At 36.2% G+C, this 24,484-nt stretch overlaps 1 protein-coding gene and 1 long non-coding RNA gene across 3 annotated transcripts in view; one reads left to right on the forward strand and one right to left on the reverse strand.

The window, feature by feature from the left end:
- The window catches only part of Fbxo3 (F-box protein 3), a 31,782-nt gene extending 16,822 nt beyond the window's left edge, over positions 1-14,960 (forward strand). Inside the window, exons 6-11 of one of the 2 annotated variants that reach the window (XM_013359622.3) lie at positions 310-355; positions 3,827-3,911; positions 4,744-4,866; positions 6,832-6,947; positions 8,770-8,960; positions 10,055-13,324. In XM_013359622.3, coding sequence (XP_013215076.1) covers positions 310-355; positions 3,827-3,911; positions 4,744-4,866; positions 6,832-6,947; positions 8,770-8,960; positions 10,055-10,063 — 570 coding nt within the window. In that variant the 3' untranslated portion in view covers positions 10,064-13,324. Of the gene's footprint in view, positions 1-309; positions 356-3,826; positions 3,912-4,743; positions 4,867-6,831; positions 6,948-8,769; positions 8,961-10,054; positions 13,325-13,796 lie in introns of those variants that run through there. The other variant, XM_005327426.4, reaches the window with a different exon arrangement.
- Positions 14,961-15,811: 851 nt separating this feature from the next.
- Positions 15,812-24,433, reverse strand: LOC144377061 (uncharacterized). Its single transcript, XR_013437633.1, has 2 exons — positions 24,058-24,433; positions 15,812-18,351 (listed from the first exon to the last, which is right to left on the reverse strand). It is a non-coding gene; the product is annotated as an uncharacterized LOC144377061 (long non-coding RNA).
- Positions 24,434-24,484: the final 51 nt, after the last annotated feature.

The following is a 24,484-nucleotide window of genomic DNA, read 5'->3' on the forward strand; positions in this document are numbered from 1 at the left end:
TCTAGGCTAACAAGCCATATATCTTATAACCTCAGCTTCCTAATTATGTTCTTGAAGGAGAATTTCCTAAGTTCACTGGAACAATATTAGCACTACCTAAGTTTATTTTATTGAGAAGTGTCCTGCATTCTTCCAAGGACTTTATAGAAAGAGCCTAAAGTATAAGAACTGGAACTAAAAGTGTGAGAAATATCTGAATGTTGGTTAGAACACTAATTTTTATTAGTATCTGTTTTGCCTTGTTCCAAGAAAAAATCCAGGTAATGAAATAAATGTATTTGTATCAATTACATTCTTTTTCTCATTTAGGACCAAATGGCTCGGAACCCAGCTGCTATTGACATGTTTATCATAGGTAGGAGAAGAAAAATGTCATTTTTTCCCTTTCTTCCTCCCAGTTTAAAAAAAAAATGAGTTGGTAAAACCTTTACAGTTATGAGCAGCTGGCAGTTTTATACTTGGATGTTTTAGGGCTTTTTGGTTTATAAAGTACTACATGTCAGCTATCATTGGAAAAAAAAATTGTGCCCTATGTGATCTTGTGCTCTTGATGCTCTTATAGATCAGTGAGATACATGGCATTGCTGTATGTGTAGTTTCCTTAACACATACATACATCTTCCATTGATCATATTAATATATAATTGGAGATAGAGTTATATAAAGTGACTTCATACTTTTTCTCTTTTGGTGCTAGTGTTGTAGTAAGATAATGATAAATCACAGTAGAGACCTCAAGAAGCAGCAGTCTTCAAGACCAGTATGAATTATGTGCTTCAGAAACTCCTTGGCACAACTAGTTTTTCTTGGCCATAAAAGAGTGTTTCTTACAGTTTCTCTTTGGTACTGGAGATTGAACCCAGTGGCACTTTACCACTGAACTACATCCCTTTTTCATTTTGAGATAAGGTCTTGCTAAGTTATACAGTATAATCTTGAACTTGCCATCCTCCTGCCTGAGCCCAGTAGCTGGGATTATAGGTGTGTGCCATCATGCATAGTTTTTAAGAACCTTTCAGTTGGTATGCAAATGCAGCTTACCCTTTTATTCTTCATCCAGTCTTATCAGGTTTACCTTCTATCTATCTAACAGAAGCTTCCTGACCGTCCTGGTTTTTAAAGGCATTGCTGGCACATTAAACATCCCACCATATTAATAGTAAAGAGGGGTTCTGGGAGGGTAACTCAGTGGTAGAGAATGTGGTTAACATATGCAAGGCCCTGGGTTCAATCACCAGCAAAAAAAAAAAAAAAGGCCTTGCTGGTTAAGTTGTCTGTATTTAGTATTTAATTATATCTTCTAATTGAACTCTTAAGCAGAAAATTAGTGTCCTCTTGTTCCATTCTGTGACATAGCCCAGGTTTCTTTATAATATCAAGAAGATCTCACCAGGCGTGGTGGCACATTACCTGTAATCCCAGCGGCTCTGGAGGCTGAGCAGGAGGATCGCTAGTTCAAAGCCAGATTCAGCAAAAGCAAAGTGCTAAGCAACTCAATGAGACTCTGTCTCTAAATAAAATACAAAATAGGCTGGGGATGTGGCTCAGTGGTCGTGTGCCCCTGAGTTTAATCTCTAGTACTGCCGTCCTCCCCCCCCCAAAAAAAGAAAACCTTACCTAGTAAGTTGTAAAAAGCTTTTAAATTTAGGCCCTAGCTTTCAAGTCACTCTGACTCATGTGGTCTCTGGTTTTAAGTTAAGCACTTTCTGGAGATTGTGCACATGCTGGTTGCCCCCCGCCCCCCGCCCCCCACCCCTGGCATCTTTGCATGACACACCGTCAGAGATGACCATCACAGCTTTAGCTCAGTAGTGCTACTCAGTTCATGAACTAGAGGCTGCTGGAACAATAAGGTAAGCTGCTGGTGGCTCTGAGTTTCTTACTTAGTTTGGTGTTCATCTGATATAGTACAGAAGAAACAATTGCAACAGAGTACTAACAGTAGTCTGATAATGCTATCATAGAAGCTGGGATTTCTCCTAGAATGGGAGAGCAAGGAAAGAGATGTGAGATCACTGAGGAGAGAGGAAGTGGGAAGTCAGTGCTGGGGGAAGAGCAGCTTCCTTTTATTATCTTGGCAAAACCCACTACTACCAAAGAAACTCACACATGGGCTTAGTTTAGAAGGTAAATTACTTGAGAACATGTAAATTGCATCTGAATTCAATTAGGTTTCAGTTTCATAGGATGATAGCTCTAGGCATTCAGTGCTCTATTAATAGATACTTAAGATGAGCTTAATAGTGAATGCTGCCTACTCTGTTCTTACCTTAAAGAACATATATTAGTTTGTTTTGTAATAAGTTAAAGTACACTTAAGTATATCATGCCAATTTCCTTTTTATGCAAACCATAAAAAACTCATTTCTTATGTGACATTTCATGAGGAACACAAAATTATTTTTAAAACTCTTCGGTGAAATTACTAGTTCTAAAAACGTAAACTTGAGTAAAAATACATTAAAATATGTAAAGTAAGAAATCTAGTAGGAGATGAAAAGAGGTACATGCAAGGAATAAAAAATAAAATGTAAAATTATACCTTCTATGATGTTTTTCCTCTTTTGTTGTACCTGGGGATCAAACCCAGAGTCTTTTGTGAATTTTAACGATATTATTCATATACCTCCCTAATATCTTATTCAAAATGGATGGCTGGGGCTGGGGATGTAGCTCAGTGGTAGCGTGCTCGCCTAGCATGTGTGAGGCACTGGGTTCAATTCTCAGCACCACATTAAAAAAAATAAAAGAAAGATATTGTGTCCACCTAAAACTAAAAAATAAATATAAAAAAATGTATGGCTGATCAGCGATCTTTGGACAAAATAGCATTTAATAAATAATGGGTCAAGGCAGATGGGCCATTAGGAGACATTGAGAAAAAAGCCAACTATTATAGTTTTCCTTCTTTTAGTGCCTTTAAAATTTGAAAGCTTTGTATTCTCAGATTTAAGCTAAATTGTATCTTCTATCATACCCTAAATAAGATAATAAGAACTATACATTTAGCATTTAACATTCAGTTTGGTGGATGCAGAACTGAGTTAATCGAAACCAGATTACAAAGAAATTGATTGAACACATTAAGGGATTAATATGTGTTAGGTATTGAGCTGTATTAACAGTAAATCACAGGGTCTGATGGAGCTATGTTGTATTACCTAGTTATATAAATATAACTCATCTAAATACTTGTCATTGATCCTGTTACTACATTCTGGGTCTGGACTCAGCTGTTCCCATAATTCTTTTCTGCTTCAAGCTGGTCACTGAGAATATAAAGGTCACTGAGCGACTGAATATGTAGTAGTATGCAACTAGACCACTTTGGGATTGGCCTGATGCCCAGAACTCTACAATGCCATGTCCTTGGTAGATGACCAGACTAAGCCTGGCTTGTGCCAGAATTTTGAATGTGAGTCAGGATGTAACTGAACCAGTATGTATACTGTTCATCTGCGAATAGGTACTGGTATTTTTCTTATAGATTCTTCCTAGACATTGCTGTATCTCCTTTGTTTTATGTGTTTTAGAAATTATATGTAGGTTTTTCATTATTGTACCAGAAAGTGTTATCAAGTACACTTAAAAAATAGTTTGAAGATAGCTGTGGGATTCCCAAACAAAAATTGGGAGGAAGGAGAGGGAAAGAATTCTAAGGAAATAATGTAGATAGAATAGAGAATAGATATCTCTAAATAGTTCCAGTTTTAGTATCACACCTTAAGCATAGAGAAATTATTTGTTTCTTGTGTAGATTTTGCAAAAATGATTTGTCCTTTTTTTTTTTTTTTTTTTCTTATTTTTCTCCCTTTCTGGCTTATAGGTGCTACTTTTACTGACTGGTTTACCTCTTATGTCAACAATGTTGTATCAGGTGGCTTCCCCATCATCAGAGACCAAATTTTCAGGTATTTCATTTGGGGCTTTTTGGATGGAAATGATTAAAATTCAGAAAAAGCCATTCATCACAGATCATGAGATGAAGTTTCCCCAAGAAGGTTAATAACAGAACCTCTCATTATCTTGAATCTTACTATTTTATTCTTAACTTCAAAGCCAAAACATTTAAATACTTAATCAGTTAGGATTTTTCTTATCTTGGAACATGCAGACAGAAAACTGACTTTAATTTAGAAGCTGTGAATCAATATTAGGTATATAGTTTCTCTGGGGGAAAAAAAAGACTCTTTGCCAATGAATAGATTTATTATGAACGACAAGACAGCAACTCCTGGCAAATATTTTTTATTATCTCTAACTGGAGCATTTAAGTGTTATAGTTAGTATTAGAGGTGATACTGGTTCATAGTAGCTTTTGTGGCAGAAACAAAATATTAATTACTTATTAGATGCCTTTGGTATAGGGACAGGAACAGTAGTTTAATTATACATTAGAGGCTCACAGTACATACTTATATATATATTTTATACATTCTTTTTCTTGTCAGAGCCATCATTTAGCATATGTAGCTGGATTTCAGATATTTCCAAAATTTTCTTTTTATTTTAGTTTCCAAAATAATTACCAAATGCAATCCATTATTTGAACCACTGGTCATTGTCCTTGATTGCTGTCATTACTAAGCCAGAGTTTAATATGTTTCTAATTTTGTTTTAAATTTAATATGATTTCAATTTAAATTTTCATCCTAAAGTATAAGCAATTGTGCATTGTATCTTTTTAAACCTTTTGTGGAATTGAAATTGTTTTTAACATATTTAATTTTTAAAATTTTCTAGATATGTTCACGATCCGGAGTGCGTGGCAACAACTGGGGATATAACAGTGTCAGTTTCCACATCATTTCTGCCAGAACTCAGCTCTGTCCACCCACCCCACTATTTCTTTACATACCGCATCAGGTGAGAATTTTAAATGGGGCTGCCTTTCAGTTCATGGTGGAATATATCCAATAAGTGGGTTGCTCTTGCCCCATTTGATGTGATATATAAAAGGCTTTGTACATAGGGTCTGGTGTATGCTAGACAAGCTCTCTACTACTGAGCTACATCCCTAGCCCTAAAATGCATTTTGAAAGATAATTTCTTGCTGAAATTTGGAGGAAGGTAGATAAATAGAGTTTTTGTAATGGACTTTGACTTTATTATTAACCTCTAAGTTATTTAAATTATTTCTTGGCCATATACTGGGTATAAAGTATTGTGCCAGGTACTGTGATTATAACTGAGTTATAATCATCAAAGCTCTATATTAGAATTGAAATGAATTCTAGAAGCTGTCAGTTGCCAAACATAAAACCTTGCATTTTAAGTTTCATCTCTCTTGTGTATATTCAATTGAAAAAATCTAATAAATATTTCCTGAGTGCTGTATGTAGGTTTTACATGTTATTGTGGATTTGATTAAAAGCAAATCTTTAAAACTTACTCTTGTTAGAAGTATTCTGTTATGACAGTCTCCAAGGGAGTAAGGATACTTTATTTTAAAATACATTTTTATATATTTTTATACATTAAATATTTTATATGTATAAAACATGTATGTTTCCATAGAAAAATATTTATGGATATTTATATTCTAATATAAGATGCGTATTTTATAAAGGAAATATTAATTTAAATATTTACAATATATAAAATATATTACATATGTTAAATATATATTTCATTTTAATATATCTATAGAAAATATTAAGCTGTTTATTTCATAAATAAAATATAAAATTTTTAAATGTATTTTTTTAAATATTATTTTTTAGTTGTAGTTAGACACAGTACCTTTATTTTAATGTGGTTCTGAGGATTGAACCTAGGGCCTCACACATGCTAGGCGAGTGCTCTACTGCTAAGCCACAACCCTAGCCCCTAAAATATATTTTTTATATATTTTAGTATATAAAATGCATGTAAACTGGGCACTGTGGTGCATGCCTGTAATCCCAGCGATTCTGGAGGCTGATGCAGGAGGATCACAAGTTAGAGGTTAGCCTCAACAACTTAGTGAGCCCCTAAGCAACTTAGTGAGACCCTTTCTCAAAATAAAAAAAAAATAAATAAAAAATGACTGGGGATGTGGCTCAATGGTTAAGCACCCCTGAGTTCAATTCAATCCCCAGGCTGCCTCCCCACCCTGTCCCTGCCAAAAAAAAGGGCTTCTATACATACTTCAGGTATTTTAATAATATATACCCAAGAGAAAGCATCCTGGGATTTTGGTATTACATGTAGCCTTTAAAATGTCCAAATATAGGTATAGGTGGTTTTTGTTTTATTTAATTGAGATCCTTGTAGGATTAAGAAACACTTAAAATATGTACTTATAGGGCACTCAAAGTGAAAATAAAAGATAGCAGATTCCTAGAGAAAGAGGGAGATGATAATGGAGAAACAGAAGTGAAGTTTAATTCTGGTAACTGTTGACATTTTGCTTTGAGGTTTTTAGAAGCTGATGGAAATGAAACAAAACTGGGAAAGAAATACCATCACTTCTTTGGATATTTTTTAATGGCAATATACTCTAGAAAGCATTTGCTGAATAGATCTTTATTTGAACAGCAAGAGAGACTTCTTACCATTGTATTTCTTTATATTTATGTTGCCCTTTGTAAGGTTGATCCTCACTGAAAGTTAAGTGCATAAATTGAGTGAAAGCATTTCTTGTGGGGAAACTAAACTATTTAAGCCAATATCTCTGAGAACTTAGAGAAACTTAGAAAAACTTAGAACTTAGATAATATTTGACTTTTGTTTGGGTTTCCTAGTTTCCTTTGGAAATTTTCTTTCATGTATTAACTCTTAATACTGTAGCTCTTAAACAAAAGAAAACACACAAATTTCAGATTTGTATCTTTTATCATTTTTCTCCAGGATTGAAATGTCAAAGGATGCACTTCCTGAGAAAGCATGCCAGTTGGACAGTCGCTATTGGAGAATAACAAATGCCAAGGGTGATGTAGAAGAAGTTCAAGGACCTGGAGTAGTTGGTATGTAACTGAAGTTTTAGGTTTACACATCAGTTTATTCAAAGGAATTTTAGACTTTGCCTCCATAAATGTGTTGTATAGATGTTGTTATCAGTTAACTTTTCTAAGGCTAGGGGTGTAGCTCAGTGGTGTAGTGCTTGCCTAGCAGGTGTGAAGTCCTGGGTTCAGTCCCTAGCAAAACACACACACACACACACACACACACACACACACACACACACACACACACACACACACAAAGTTAACTTTTCTAAAATTATACCAAACTCCATTGTTCAGGCATTGATTTCTCTTCCTGAGGCTCATTTGGGGTTAATATTCTTGCTTTCATTGTTCTTTTTTAAAAACTGATTATTCATTATTATATTTTGTGAGTTAAGATGGCATAAACAGAGAAAATAGATTTCATGTTGGTAATCTTTTTGAAGTTTGGAGGGAGATGTTGAAATTAATAGCACAGATGTTTTAATTATTTGAATTTTTTCACTTTAGTTCTGCTTACCATTGACATTTAACTTTTTAAAAAATTATGATGGGGGCTAAAGATGTAGCTCAGTGGTAGAGTGCCTGCCTAGTATGTCCAAGGCTCTGGGTTTAATTCCTAGCACCACTAAATAAATAAATTTTAAAAAAAATTAAAAATTAAGATTATCCTAAGTTTCTGAACCATCAGAATATTTAGGATTCAATATGTGCTTTAGGAAAATAGTGTCTAAGCTGTATACTCTTATTATATTAGTCCTGCAGGTACATAGCATTCAGTTTAACGTTTTCTAATTTATTGCTGTGAATAAATATTCTCCATTTGTTTGTTTATCTTTTGTAATAATGAGGATTGAATCCAGGGGCACTATACCATTGAGTTACACCTCCTGCCCTCTTCCTTCCTTCCTTCCTCCCTCCCTCCCTCCCTCCCTTCCTCCCTGCCTCCCTTCCTCCCTTCCTCCCTTCCTTATTTTGTGAGATAGTCTTGATAAGTTGGCAAGGCTGGTTTCAAACTTATGACCTTCTGCTCCAGCCTCCCGAATTGCTGCCACTGTACTCACCTCTTCCTGTTTATACAGTGAATTTTTCTTTGACTGAATCTAGTGCTAAGGAAGTTTATTAAGGCCATAATTCTTTTTTTTTTTTTAATTTGGTCTATTGGTGTAAGGACTCCCACTTTGACATTTTGTCTGTTCTAAATACTTAGGATGAAAGTTCTCAACCTTATGTTTTATTCTCTTGCTGCTGTTAAACAGATTTCCCTTATCCCTGTTTGAGCTACTATCTGGGACACTTTTTCATTACTCATGTCTGTTTTGGTACTAGGAATTGAACCCAGGGATGCTTTAGCACTGAGCTACATCTCCTGTTATTTTTGTTCATAACTTTGAGACAGGGTCTCACTAAGTTACAGAGGCTGGCCTAGAACTTAGATTCCCCTATCTCAGCCTCCTGAGTTGCTAGGGTGGTAGGTGTGGACCTGTAATCATCACATCTGGCTTATTACTCATGTCTTAAATATTTCGTTTTTGATGCCTTAAAACACTTTGAATTTATGTGCCTTTTTTCATTTTGTTGTGATTTAGGCTATATTCCCCATCTGCTACATTGTAGAGAATTTGGGGAATATAGGAAAAATGTCAAGAGGAATAAAATATTTGCTTACAATTCCCTCATTGTTAACATTTTGTTGTGTGTCTTTTTAAGTTATTCCCAACCCCTAAATTGTGCACTTACTTTCACATAATTTACATAGTGTCTTAGAGAACATACCTTATTTACTGTAATGGGGAGCTAAGTTTTCTACTTCGGTGTATTTTTACTGTTTTCTCTGCAGGTGAATTCCCTATCATCAGCCCAGGTCGGGTATATGAGTACACCAGCTGTACCACATTCTCTACGACATCAGGATATATGGAAGGATATTATACCTTCCATTTTCTTTACTTTAAAGACAAGATCTTTAATGTTGCCATTCCCCGATTCCATATGGCATGTCCGACATTCAGGGTGTCAATAGCCCGACTGGTAAGTTAAATGTTCCCCTCTAGTGTTGATGTATATGACTTTGTAAAATTAACTCTACAGAGGATCTTTGGTTAGGCAGACAAGCAATTTGTAAGTAAGTTTCTACAGAACCCTGAACATTCTGAGGAAATATGGAAGTATCTTGGGCAGGTGAATATGTTAGGGGAGATGAACGGCAGATAAACTAAACTCACTACTCTTCATCCAGAGAAACTACTGTTAACCTGTTCTAAAGAGTCATCTTTTCCACTATTTCCAGAAACAATTCTGTGGTCTGGATATGTTAGAATATGAGAAGTACCATGCTAGACCAGTTAGAATTGACTTTATTTTATTAAGACTGGGAAGTTAATTTTTTTTGCTAAAATTCCCTGTGTAGTAAAATAAACAAATATTCTGTAGCAATTATGATAAAGAGGGTAAATGGGTAGATTTGTATTTTTAACAGTTTCTTTCTGGGGAACCATTTCTCAAGTCAACCACGTATATTTTTAAAACCTCATGTTTAGGGTTACCTTATAACAGGCATAAAGTAACCAATTTTATGGACTATAAAATGATAAAAGGAAAATTATGAAGCTCATTATACAGTAGGAATAAACTATGAATTGTATATGCAGAATGCAACTGAGTTGTAGGACTGAATGTTCAGATAATGCCCCCATCTCCTGGACTGGTCCTGATGGGTGGGTCTGAAATAAGTCTGGAAAGATGGATGTGATATTAACCTGACCCTGAGATGACAGTCTCAACTCCTATTCCGAAAGAAAAGGATGATGATGAGCCCTTAGGCCATGATACTTGTTTTATGGTGAAAAGAAACTATAGTCTGGATTTGGAAGTGAAATTTTAATTTTCTTCCAGATGGAGGAATGCTAGAAATTGTATTTCCAGTACTAGAAATTTGCCACTTCCTGTGACAGACTTCCATTTTTTCACTAGCCCAGTATCTGTCTGAGATTGGTCTATCTTATTCTTAAATGGTTGATATTCATCTGTGAAGCTATATGGACTGGAGTTTTCTTTGTGGGAAAAATTTAAAATATGAGTTTAATTTCTTTAATATTCATATTTTCTATTTCTTCTTGTTTCAGTTTTGGTAATTTGTGCCTTTCAAGGAATTTGTCCATTTCATCTAAATGTTGAATTTATTGGCGTAAAGTTATTCACAATATTCCCTTGATATCCTTTTAATGGCTACAAGAATTGTAGTCACATATGTCCTCTTTTGTTTTTAATATTGGTATTTTATATCTACTCTTTGGTTCATCACATGATTATCATTTTTGTTGATTAAAGGAACAACTTTTGATTTCACTGATTTTTCTCTATTCATTTTTCTATTTCATTGATTTCTATAGTTACCTTTCTTTTTCTACTTTGGGTTTAATTTGTTCTTCTAGCTTTTTAAAGTAGAAGTTTATTGATTTTAAATTCTAAGCACTGTTTTAGCTATATTTCATAAATTTTGGTGTGTTTTTGTTAACATTAGTTTAAAATAGTCCCAAATTTCCCTTGTAACTTAATTTTGACCTGTGACTTTTTTACCAGTGTGTTGATTTCTAAAATTTGGGAACTTTTCAGTTGTCTTTTGGTTATTGTTTCCTAATTTCATTGTGGTTAGAAAACTTCCTCTGTATTTTCAATACTTGTAAATGTTTTATGGCCCAATCTTATGTGAAGAATTTACATATGTTGGTAAATGATCCTTGTGTATTTGGAAAGAATGTATATTCTGCCATTGAGGGGAATATTAATATATATAGGTCAAACTGGTTAACAGTGTTTTTCAAATATCTGTATATTTATTGCTTTGGGGGGAGGGGGGCCTTTGTTTTGTCAACTACTGAAGAGATGATTGTTGAAATTTCCAACTAAGATTACAGTTTTTGTCTATTTCTCTTTTCCGTTCTGTCAGACTTGCCTCATGTATTTGGAAGCTTTATAATTGTGTACAAATGTGCTTAGGATTGTTGTGTCTTTTAAATGAAGTGATTCTTTTATTATTATGAAATCTCCTTCTTCATCTCCATAACATACTTTGTCCTGAAGTTTAAAGAGCACTAAAGCTTGTTTGGCAGCTAAGCTACTGTTGGGTCATCTTGATCCTTTTGAGGATTGTTTTCTTCAGTATTCATTGGGGCGAGTGTAAAGTGCTCTCTACTTAAGGACAGTCATTCTCCAACATTTCAGTTTCATGACCAGTCATTCTCCAACATTTCAGTTTCATGACCAGTCATTCTCCAACATTTCAGTTTCATGACCCTCTCAGACGCTTAAATTCAGTAAGGGCTCCAAAGAACTCTTGCTTACATGGATAACATTGATAATTACCATATTAGAAGCTAAAACTGAGAAGTTTGACAACATTTACTTAGCAGTTCCTTTTAAAATTACAATAAATAAACCCATTACATGCTCAACCCTCTCAACTATGTATTTATTTACTTAGAGTTTCAGTTTCTTCTTAAGCACAAATAAATCTTGACCTGCCTTATGGAAAACGTTTCTTCTCAAGGATGAGAAATCAGTAAAGATAAATGAGAATTCTGGACATATTTCTAACTGACATAAAAAAGGCAATGGGGGGTTGTATTGGTCAACCTTTTGTTTCTATATTAGTTTTCTTGCTATATAAGTTCAATTATTTTGCTCCTTTCTTTTGTCCTCTACCAGTCTGATTAATTAGAAGGCTTAACATTTCCTTTTTCTTTATACTCTGCCATTTTAAAAAATGCTGTTGGTCAGTCTTTGTCTTTCCTTGCAGGCAGGTTGTTCATTTATTGTGCTTGTCGGAGGGTGTTGTAGAAGCTCCTGCTTCTCACTTATTTCTTTCGCTGTGTTCCTCTTTCTATCTGCTGTTGATGCACGAGCACTTTCATCTGAGCATCTCCCTCTTTAGCCACATGGATCTCTTAAGTTTTTCTGTTTTCTTCATTATCGTAATTAATAATCATACTACCTGGAGCTCATGTTTTAGTATTTTCAAAGTCTTTCCCTTCTTGCCTTTGGGACCTACTGAACTTTAAAGTTGTCATTCCTTAGATTAAAAAAACAAAAAAAACGGAAACAAATAATGGGATATCTTATACGACACATCTGTGTATCTTTTCGGATTGTTATTGTTAGTATGAAAATAAAATTCTAAGTGACCCAAATCCTTTCTCCTACATTAATTCATTTTCTCATTCAACAAATATTTGAGTACTATAGTCAACAATACAATCAAAATTCTTGCCTTGAAATTTACATTCCAATTAGAAGAAAAGCTGTAACAAACACTGTGTGCTTGTGTCAAGTAGTAACGAGTAATGAGTGCCAGTGCCGTGGAGAACAGTCAGGGGATAAGGAGTGTCCTGTTGGGCTCTGATGTAAAGATGTGTCAGGAAAGGCCTTGGTGACACTTAAGCTGAGACATGAAAGGAGCAGAGGGTGCCGGGTGGATATGTGCAAGAAGACTATTCAGCCAAGGGGCAGCAGGTGCGGAGGTTCTGACGCAGTTGTGTGGCGGGTATGTGAACCAAAGAGGCCAGTATGGCTTGAGCTGGGTGAACAAGGAGGGGAGCAGACCGGTAAGGTGAGGTCAGAGGGCGGGGGTGCTGGATCATAGAGTGCCATAAGAGCCCTGACGGAAGGACTTTCGCTGACATCATGCCTGAAGTTTCCAGTTTTTCTCAGATTACCAACTGGAATTCTGTCTGATATAACAACATTTAAGAGTTGTTATATCAGACAGAGAAAATTTGCAGTCAGGAATAGGTCAAGGCTTGCTTAGAGGCATTGCTTGAGCAAAACTGAAATTTCCAAGAGATGTTTAGATAGTGCACGTTCATCATCACTCCTGTCCTGTTCTAGAGCCTCCAACAAGTGACTGTTAGAGCAGAGGCTGCCCTTTCCCCACAGTGTGGATCCATCTTAGTGGTACACTTCTAGTGAATTGGCAAGTGACACTGACTTCTGAAGCTAACTTTGAAAAGGGCAATACGCCTTCATCCTAGTTCTCGCTCTCCTGGAACACATGCCTTTGCTGCCCTGAGCCACCACACAAGAAGTCTAGTTACCATGAAGCCGCTGTGCTGGAGAGACCATATAGAGAGACACCACATAGAAGGCGGTACTAGGAGCCCCAGCTGTTTCAGTCTGGAGACTTGGATTACCCCAACCCAGTACCAGACATGTGAGTGAAGAAACCCTTGAGGTGACACCAGTTCCAACTGCCATCTGATTGTGACATCACAAGTGCTCAAGCGAGAACAACCCCATTGAGTACTTCCCAGATACCCAATCTGCAGAAACCAGGAGAGAGAATATATGACTGTTGTTGTTTTAAGTCACTAAAAAAATAAAGAACTTTTTTAAAGTTAGAGGCTACCGATGTTTGAATTAAAATGATGTGTCTTTTTGGTAGGAGCTCAATAAAAATCTTTTGAGACCTCTTTCTGATAGTGCATTAAAGTTACCAATAGAGGTCATACCTGATATTTTCACATCCTCTTTTCTGTAAATATATAGAGAAACCAAGAATTGTTATGTAGTACATTAGTAGGAGAAGTTCAGTAAAACTTTATCTTGGACTGTTAGTAGTCTACTTGCTATATTGTATGAATTACAACTACTGTGTGGGAGTAAGTATTGTCTTAGTGAAATATGTCTACCATCATAACAGTATATATTTTAGAGTCTGCATCAGCATGTGCATTATGAAAACTACACTCTTACAGTCTGTCAAAACTCATTTGGGCATGTATGGATTCTAGATAAATGAGAATTTGCATTAAATTACTATAAAAAACTAATGGACAATAATCTTATCAAAAGATTGTTTTCTCTTTCAAGGAAATGGGTCCTGATGAATATGAAGAGATGGAAGAAGAAGAAGAGGAGGAAGAAGAAGAAGATGATGATGAGTCAGCCGACATGGACGAATCAGATGAAGACGAAGAGGAGGAGAGGAGGAGGAGAGTCTTTGACGTTCCCATTCGCAGGCGCCGCTGCTCCCGCCTTTTTTAGCCCGCCTTCTGCTGGCGGAAGCACTGGATGACTCTAGTCTGTTAAATAGAATTCTCAATAATGTAAAATAACTAAATTGTGCTTGGCATATAGCAGGAAACTAGCATGAAATATTGTTCCAGGCCCTGGGTCCTGGGCGACACTACATTAGGAATTGGATTGTTTTGGTTTGCTTTGTGGTTTTGAGGTAGAAGAGGAATTGGGAATTTTCTTTTCCAGGAGTCAGTAAAGGAACAGGCAGTTCCCATTTCTAGCTAAGGAACAGATAGTTCTCTGTTTTAAAATATTTTCTACTTACAAAAAATATAGAAATGGAGAGGGAATTGTTTTGAAATAAGGATTTAAAATGTAGCAGAAATACCTACTCAAGGATAGAGAGAAACTATGTGACTGAATGATTCTGTGAAAAGACTTCTTACAGTTGTGAAATATTTAGAAATGAAAAAAAATTTATAATTAGACTAATTCATTTAGTGATTCCTAATATTTTGTACTCACGGGGAACTAATTGACTAAATAACTTGAATGCTAATGGTTTGTCCTTTCTTAGACAATCTGTCCTTGAATTTAAAGTCTTTGTCACTAAGACCTTGAATTTAAAGCTTTCATAATTACAACCTTGAATTTAAAGTCCTCAACATGATGACTTTGAATTTAAGTTAAAGTCCTCACACTCTGATGTTTATCTTATTATTTACAAAGGTATCACTTGGAAATGTAGTGTGTGAAAGTATGTAGTGTGTTATTACCACAAGTTTCTTCACAATGTCTCATGTTGTCTAAATTTGTAAATACTGCTTCTGTTTAGTTTCTCATTTATAAACTTGACCGTCTAACTTTGTGATAAGTGACATGAATTTTATGTTAGGATTAAGGATGTTTTCCTGAAACATGGATTTTTTTTTTGTAATTATATAATTGAGAGTTTGGAATGAAATCCTTAAGTGTCAAAAACTCATCTTTTAAAAACAAAGTTTGGTTGCAATCCTGTATTTTGTGTAATTGCCTATTTCCCATAAGTTAAAGTTAATAAGCCTTTACTCTTAAGATGGAAGGTGGCATTGACACTCATTGGCCTGCAGCCAGAGTATAGCAGAGTCATCTCCTAGCTTTGTGTCCTCTTGTGCTCCACCTTCCGTTTTCTTCAGGAAGGGTTCTTTTATAAAGAAAATAGTAGAAAGAGAGAGTAGTGTTCAGGCTAAGCTGCTGTAATCAGGGACCATGAAGAAAAACTTCCCCTCTCTGTTGACTCATGACAAAACATAAAATACAGCCAGTCATTTGTCCTGCTTATTTTTCACATACATATCATACACTGCACAATGATGTTTCAGTCAACAATGGACCACATATACAATGGTCTGCAGTCTCATACATCTTGTGTTTACCACATCTCTTGAATACAGCGTTCTCTCTCGTGCTTGATTTAATCTCATGTTGTTTGTTCACCACGGCCTCTAAGCAAACAGAATCTACTAATAGTGCCAATAAGAGGCTATCTATGTCAAGTGATTGACCTGCAAATGAAGTTATTGAGGACTATGGAGGCGGGAAATCAGTAATGGTTATTGCTCACCAGTCAGCCATCCCACCATAGCTACCATCTTGAAGAACAAGAACAAAGTGATGGAAGCTGTTCAAGGATCTGCTTCACTGAAGCCAACAAGACTAGCAAAAATTCAAGACAGGTTTCTATTTGGTATAGAGAAACTTCTAATGACCTGGATTGAAGGCCAGGGAGAAAAGTTCATCATGATTGCCAGGGTCCTTCCCCAGCAGGGTTCAGGGAGTCCTGAAGGATGAGTGGTGTCAGCGCAAAGGATGAGACGAGGAGTCGTTCCTTTGGAGCAATCTCCAGAGAGAGCTCTCATGCAGCTTTCTGCTGGTCATCTTTTATTACAATTTTTCTCATCATTATGGATTCAGAATACATCATTGGTTTTACAATTTCCAGATTTTCCCAAGATGTGACATTTCCATAACAATCATCTTGGGTATAGAAAAATGTGTCATCAGTTTACATTTTCCCAGGATGTGACATTTCCTTATCAATTTTATGGGTACAAAATCTTAATAAAATGTGTCACTAATTTGCATTTTTCAATTTCCCCAAGATGTACTATTTTCTTATTAACAGATGCCAAACTACGTAATTTAAGTCTCCCAACCTATCGTTAACCTTTAAAGTACACCTGTACTAAGATCCCATCTAAAGAAATCCCCTTAAATCATACTTAAAATATCCTAAAGTCTATAAACTATTCTTACAGCATCTTAAGGACCCATACAGCTAAAAACTTAAGAATTCTAAACTTAAGAATCTAATATTTCTAACATTCTAAAAATGTGTCTTTAAAGCTACTTTAATTAATTCCTACACTTATTCTCATAAAATTGGTTGAGCTGCTTTTGTTAAAGCACAACACAAAGACTACCAACTCCAATTTATTTTTTTTTCATTTATATTCTTATTTTTATTTAATTTTTTTATTTATCTTTTTATTGGTTGTTCAAAACCTTACAAAGCTCTTGACATATATTTCAAACATTAGTTTCAAGTGAGTTATGAACTCCCATTTTTACCCCAAATACAGATTGCAGAATCATATCGGTTACACATTCACATTTTTACATAATGCCATACTAGTAACTGTTGTATTCTGCTACCTTTCCTATCCTCTACCATCCCCCTTCCCCCCCATCTTCTCTTTCTATCCCATCTACTGTAATTCATTTTTCTCCTTGTTTTTTCTTCCAATTCCCCTCACAACCTCTTTTATGTAGTTTTTTATAACAATGAAGGTCTCTTTCCATTTCCATGCAATTCCCCTTTTCTCTCTTTCCCTCCCATCTCGTGTCTCTGTTTAATGTCAATCTTTTCTTTCTGCTCTTCCTCCCTGCTCTATTCTTAGTTGCTCTCATTATATCAAAGAAGACATTTGGTATTTGTTTTTTAGGGATTGGCTAGCTTCACTAAGCATAATCTGCTCTAGTGCCATCCATTTCCCTGCAAACTCCATGGTTTTGTCATTTTATAGTGCTGCGTAATACTCCATGGTGTATAAATGTCACATTTGTTTAATCCATTCATCCATTGAAGGGCATCTGGGTTGGTTCCACAGTCTAGCTATTGTGAACTGTGCTGCTGTGAACATTGATGTGGCAGTATCCCTGTAGTACGCTCTTTTAAGGTCTTCAGGGAATAGACCAAGAAGGGCAATAACTGGGTCAAATGGTGGCTCCATTCCTAGCTTTCCCAGGAATCTCCTTACTGCTTTCCAAATTGACCGAACCAATTTGCAGTCCCACCAGCAATGTACAAGAGTACCCTTTTCCCCACATCCTCTCCAGCACTTGTTATTGTTTGACTTCATAATGGCTGCCAATCTTACTGGAGTGAGATGGTATCTTAGGGTAGTTTTGATTTGCATTTCTCTGACTGCTAGAGATGGTGAGCATTTTTTCATGTATTTGTTGATTGATTGTATGTCCTCCTCTGAGAAGTGTCTGTTCAGGTCTTTGGCCCATTTGTTGATTGGGTTATTGTCTTATTGTCTAATTTTTTGAGTTCTTTGTATACTCTGGATATTAAGGCTCTATCTGAAGTGTGACATGCACAAAAATTAGCTCAAAATGGATCAAGGACCTTGATATCAAATCAGAGACTCTGCGTATGATAGAAGAAAAAGTTGGCTATGATCTACATATTGTGGGATCAGGCTCCAAATTCCTTAACAGGACACCCATAGCACAAGAGTTAATAGCAAGAATCAACAAATGGGACTTACTTAAACTAAAAAGTTTTTTCACAGCAAGAGAAACAATAAGAGAAGTAAATCGGGAGCCTACATCATGGGGACAAATTTTTACTCCTCACACCAACTCCAATTTAAATCAAAGCAAGCTTGTGTCCAGGGCCGTCTCTCCCAAAACCCATGGGAATAGAAGACAGCCCCGCAGCTCTCTAGGAATGCAGCTTATAGCACAGAAAGTTGCAAAAACAGGGAGGTGTCTTGAGAACTTAAATAGGATTTTGACAAGCATAACACAAAGGCAGGTAGTAGGTTTAATGGTCCAGCACTTAGGGAGTAAATTTAGATCCCAACATAAGAATTTATGAGGCACCACTAGAGTTTCAGAGAGGGTTGTTATCTGGTCAGGGAAAACCAGGCATGGGTGAGTTCAAGGCATGTGCAGGCATTCCAAGCAAGTTTAGAAAACGCAGTAATTTATAATAAAACCAAAATTAACTTTTCATACCTTTGTGGCGAGATGGTTCCCAATCTTAAGAGGGAATTAGGCTGGGTTGATCACTTTCTCAAAGAGTTTCTTTGTTTCTTGTCAAGGTGCACTATTTCTTATACCTTTGTAATCTCTTTCACTGAAAGGCAAGTTCCGAACATCAGTCCACTAACTGCCAATATTAACTATGCTCATCATAAGTCCCTATGTGAGGTAAAAGAGGATTTATAGAAAAGGGGGGAATGTATCTTTATTTGCCTAAACTTTCCTAAGTGTATAACATGACTTTCCCTTAATCAAATAAAACTACATATGGTGGGTTTGTGCAATAAGCATAATAATTAGGCTTTATATAAGGGGCCAGAGTTACGGGCTTGGGTTCTTAGTTGATATAATTATCAAGGAGGTGCCTAAAGTTCTCATGGCCTTTTGGAGAATGACTGTTGTTTATTGTCAGTTTTGTCCTCAATGTGCTGAGATAGTAGGAAAAAAACCTTCTATTTTGTCCTCGATATGCTGAGAAGTAGTAGAACAGCTTTCAAGGCATGAACTCTCTGTTATGTTCTAGCTATCGGAAATTTAATTTGGCGTGGCATTAAGCATACTCCTGCTTCCTGTCAGGAATATGAGCATGAAAATGAAAAGTCAAATTTACATAAAAAGGGTCTCGTGGTTTCGGTTTCCCACCAGTGAGGCTTTGCCAGCACTTATCATCACTGTGACATTGTCAAGACAGTGGGAGGGGGAGTGCCTTCACCAAATCGATAAGGGAACAAATTCAGGCGAGCATCCATCCCACCAACAAAGGGAAAAGACAACAAACACAAGGTGCAAGAGATTATTCAAGAAAGAGAGATACTGAAAAAAAAATCCTCGAAATAAAAGAAACAGTAAGCCAATTAAAAAACTCAATAGATAGCATCACCAACAGACTAGACCACTTGGAAGACAGAATCTCAGACAATGAAGACAAAATATAGATTCTTGAATAAGTTGACCTTACAGTGAAGATGGTAAGAAACCACAAACAGAACATCCAAGAATTATGAGATACCATCAAAAGACCAAATTTAAGGTTCATTGGCATAGAGGAAGGTTCAGAGATTAAAACCAAAGGAATGCAAATCTCTTCAATAAAATATCAGAAAATTTCCCAAGCATGAAGAATGAATTGCAAAATCAAATACTAGAGGCCTATAGGACACCAACTGTACAAAATTATAATAGATCTACACAAAAGACACAATGGAAATGCCTGGTATATAGAATAAGGATAAAATTTATAGGCTACAAGAGAGAAAAATCAGATTACCTGTAAGGGAAGACCAATTCAGATCTCAGCAGATTTTTTCAAAGCTAGGAGATCCTGGAACAACATATACCAAGCTCTAAAAGGTAATGGATGCCAACCAAGAATCTTATATCCAGCAAAATTAAGCTTCAAATTTGATGATGAAATAAAAACCTTCCATGATAAACAAAAGCTAAAAGAATTTACAGCAAGAAAGCCTGCACTACAGAATATTTTTGGCAAAATATTCCACGAAAAGGAAATTTAAAACAATGAAATCTGCAAAGGGAAGAACTACAATAAAAGGAAATACAAACCAAAGGAGAAACCAAGTCAGGCAAAACACCAAAAATAAACAAAACTGACTGGTAATACAAATTATATCTCAATAATAACTCTAAGTGTTAATGGCTTAAACTCACCAATCAAAGACATAGGCTGGTAGATTGGATTTAAAAAAAGACCCAACCATATGCTGCCTTCAAAAGACTCATAGGAAAAGACACCCACAGACTGAAGGTGAAGGTTAGGAAAAAACATATTACTCACATGGACTGTGGAAACAAGCAGGGGTTTCCATCCTCATATTAAATAAAGTAGACTTCAAGCCAAAGTTAATCAAAAGGGATAAAGATGGACATTTCATACTGCTTAATGGAAACATACATCAACAAGACATCACAGTTATAAATATGTATGCCTAAAACACTGGAGCATCTGCGTTCATCAATCAAACTCTTCTGAAGTTCAAGAGTCAAATAGATCACAACATAATAATTCTGGGTGACTTTAACACCTCTTTCTACCAAACAAAAGCTCAAGAAAGAAACTTTAGAACTCAATAACACAATAACTTGGACTTAACTGACATTAATATAGAGTATGTTATCCATCAATGAGCAAATGCATTTTCTTAGCAACACATGGATCCTTCTCTAAAATAGACCATATGTTATGCTACCAAGCAAATCTTAGTAAATACAGAAAAGTAGAGATACTACCCTGCATTCTATCAGACCACAATGGGATGAAATTAGAAATAATGAAATTGAAACAAAAGAAACAATTGAAAAAATTGACAAAAAAGTTGATTCTTTGAAAAGAAAATAAATAAAATTGATAAACCATTAGCCATGCTAATGAAGAAGAGAGAAAACTCAAATTACTAATATCTATGATATATTACAACGGACACTACAGAAATACAGAAGAAAATTAGAAATTATTTGGAAAATTTGTATTCCAATAAAATAGAAAATATCAAAGACATCGACAAATTTCTAGAGGCATATAGTACGCCTAAACTAAATCAGGATGATATACACAATTTAAACAGATCAACTTCAAGCAAGGAAACAGAGGACACCATTAAAAGTCTATCAACCCAGAAAACCCTAGGACAGGATGGATACAAAACTGATTTCTACAAGACCTTTAAAGCAGAACTGACACCAAATACTTCTCAAACTATTTCATGAAATAGAAAAAGAGGGAATGCCGGGTTTCTGTTCTTGTGACTAAAAGGCTCAGGGGTCACTCCAGTTGAACTGGGCTGACTGGGCTGCACGAAATAACCACACAAGAGACACAAATACCTTTTTCTTTGGGGTCACTGTAATGGTTCCTCTTACCTTAAGGGTCCATAGGAAGAGAGAGAGAGAGAGCATGAGATGACCCCTTTTATTGAGGAGAAGCTATTCAAATGAGGCAAGAGGTCAGGTTTCAGGGGGCTGAGTCTATCTTCATGATGTCCACTGTCAGCAGGTTGACTGACATCTGAGTAGGCCACACCCAAGGGCACAGTAAGAGAAGGGGACACACACACACACACACACACACACACACACACACACACACGGCACTTCCATGGAAGATTCTATTCTAAACAGAGCAAGGGGTTATATTACAAAGAACAGGTGAGCATAGCTTCACCCATGGGGCTGTAGCAAGACACATCCATGCACGAGACACTGACCCTCGAACCCAAGAAGGGTGGGGAAAGCTCTGCCACATTTCTGTGACTGAGCGCCTCAGCACCCAGCCGGGGAGTGTGACTCAGTCATGTGCAAGGTTGGTCTCCCACAAGGAAACTGCAAATACATTCTATGAGGCCAATATCACCCTGATTCCAAAACCAGATAAAGACACATCAAAGAAAGAAAACTTCAGACCAATATCTCTAATGAATATAGATGCAAAAGTTCTCAATAAAATTTTAGCAAATCAAATTCAAAAACATATCAAAAAGATAGTGTATCCCAATCAAGTAGGGATCATCCCAGGAATGCAGGGTTGGTCCAACATGAAGTTCCTCACATCAATAGACTCAAAGATAAAAATCATATGATCATCTCAATAGATACCGAGAAAACATTTGATAAAATACAGCACTCCTTCATGTTCAAAATGCTTGAAAAACTAGGGATAACAGGAACATGCCTCAACATTGTAAAGGCTAACTATGCTAACTAGGCCAACATCATTCTAAATAGAGGAAAACTGAAGGCATTCCCTCTAAAAACAAGAACAAGTAGGGATGCCCTCTGTCACCACTTCTATTTAACGTAGTTCTTGAAATTCTAGCCAGAGCAATCACACAGATGAAAGAAATTAAAAGGATACAAATAGGAAAAAAAAAACTTAACACTCTTTGAAGACAATATGATTCCATACCCAGAAGACCCAAAACATTTCACCAGAAATCTCCTAGAACTAATTTAAATGAATTCAGCAAAGTATCTGGATATAAAATCAACACCCATACAGAAATAAGCTATTTCTGTACATCAGTGACAAATCCGCTGAAAGTGAAACTAGGAAAACCACCCCATTTACAATAGCCTCAAGAAAAATAAAATATTGAGAATAAATTTAACAAAAGAGGTGAAAGACCTCTACAATGAAAACTACAACACGCTAAAGAAAGAAATTAAAGAAGACCTTAGAAGACAGAAAGACCTATCTTATTCTTGGATGGGCAGAATTAATATTGTCAAAATGACCATACTACCTAAAGCACTATACAGATTAAATGCAATTCAAATAAAAAACCCAGTGGTATTCCTCATAGAAATAGATTAAGCAATCATGAAATTCATCTCGAAAAATAAGAGACCCAGAAAAGCCAAAGCAATCCTTAGCAAGAAGAATGAAGCTGGTGGCATTACTATTCCAGACCTAAAACTATACTACAGAGCAATAGTAATTAAAACAGCATGCTGTTGGCACCAAAATAGACTGTAGACCAATGGTACAGAACAGAGGACACAGAATCTAACCCACATAACTTCAGTTATCTCATATTAGACAAAGGCGCCAAAAACATACATTGGAGAAAAAAGATAGGCTCTTCAACAAATGGTGTTGGGAAAACTGGAAATCCACATGTAACAAAATAAAATTAAACCTCTATCTCTCACCATGCACAGAACTCAACTCAAAGTGGATCAAGGGCCTAGGAATTAAACTCCTATGGCGAATTAAAAACAGAATCAATAAATGAGGTGGATTCAAAATTAAAAGCTTCTTCTCAGCATAAGAAACCATCAGTGAAGTGAATAGAGAGCCTACAGAATGGGAGCAAATCTTTACCACAAGCACATCACATAGAGCACTAATCTCTAGGATACATAAAGCACTCAAAAACCTTAACAGAAAAAAACAAAAACAAAAACAAATAACCCAATCAATAAATAGATCAAGGAACTGAAGAGACACTTCTTGAACATATAAAAAATGTTCAATATCTCTAGCTTAGAGAAATGCAAATCAAAACTAAGATTTCTTCTCACTCCAGTCAGAATGGCAGCTATCAAGAATACAAACAATAAGTGTTGGCGAGGATGTGGGGGGAAAAGCACACTCATACACTGCTGGTGGGACTGCAAATTGGTACAGCCAATGTGGAAAGAAGTATGGAGATTCCTTAGAGAACCTGGAATGGAACTACCATGTGACCCAGTTATCCCTCTCCTTGGTTTACACTTATTTAAAGCACTTTAAAAACAGCATACTACAGGGACACAGCCCCATCAATGTTTATAGCAGCACAATTCACAAGAGCTAAATTGTGGCACCAACCTAGATGCCCTTCAGTGGATGAATGGATAGGGAAAATTTGGTATATATACACAATGGAACATTACTCAGCATTAAAAGAGAATAAAATCATGGCATTTGCAGGTAAATGGATGAAGTTGGAGAATATAACGCTAAGTGAAGCAAGCCAATCCCCCACAAAAAACCAAAGGCCAAATATTGTCTTTGATATGAGGACACAGAGGTATAATGGTGATGGGTTGGTGGGGAGCATGGGAGGAATGGAGGAACTTTAGATAGGGGAGAGGGGAGGGAGGGGAAAGGAGGGGATAGGAAAGGTGGTGGAATGAGTTAGACATCATTACCCTAAGTATAAGACACCAATGGTGTGAAAATATTCTGTGTACAGTCAGTGTCTTGAAAAATTGTGCTCTATATGTATAATACGAAATAAATTACATTCTGCCATCATGTATAACAAATCAGAATAAAAAAAATTTTTTTTTGAAAGGCTACCTTTCAGGTGTGCTCAGATGGAGTGTTGAAATTCACTTGTGAATTTGGGGAGATAGTCACTTCCCAGTGCTTCTCATGACATCTCCTTCCTATGGAGAACAGGTCATCTGGTTCCCTGCCTCCAGGTTAGGGGAGAGGGAGAAGCAAAAAGAAAAACATGTCCCTTTTAAAATAAGCAGCACGAGCTATATGCAAAAGGTAAAGTAGACTCCTGTTCCAGTTCTAAACCTGTAAGTTTCTAAACCCAGAGCAGAATTTTGTCCAGGTTCCTAGCAAGACGATAGGCATCCATGGGGCTGTGGTTGAGGAACTTGGGAGTCTGAAAGCAGGAAGGAGCCTCAGCGCTAAGTCCCAGACAGGTCACGTGGGAACAAGGCAGGAGCAGTTTGAATACAAACACCTTTTGGAAAACATTAATATATTTATA

This window comes from Ictidomys tridecemlineatus, chromosome 4 (genome assembly GCF_052094955.1).
Source record: "Ictidomys tridecemlineatus isolate mIctTri1 chromosome 4, mIctTri1.hap1, whole genome shotgun sequence".
Lineage (NCBI taxonomy): Eukaryota > Metazoa > Chordata > Mammalia > Rodentia > Sciuridae > Ictidomys > Ictidomys tridecemlineatus.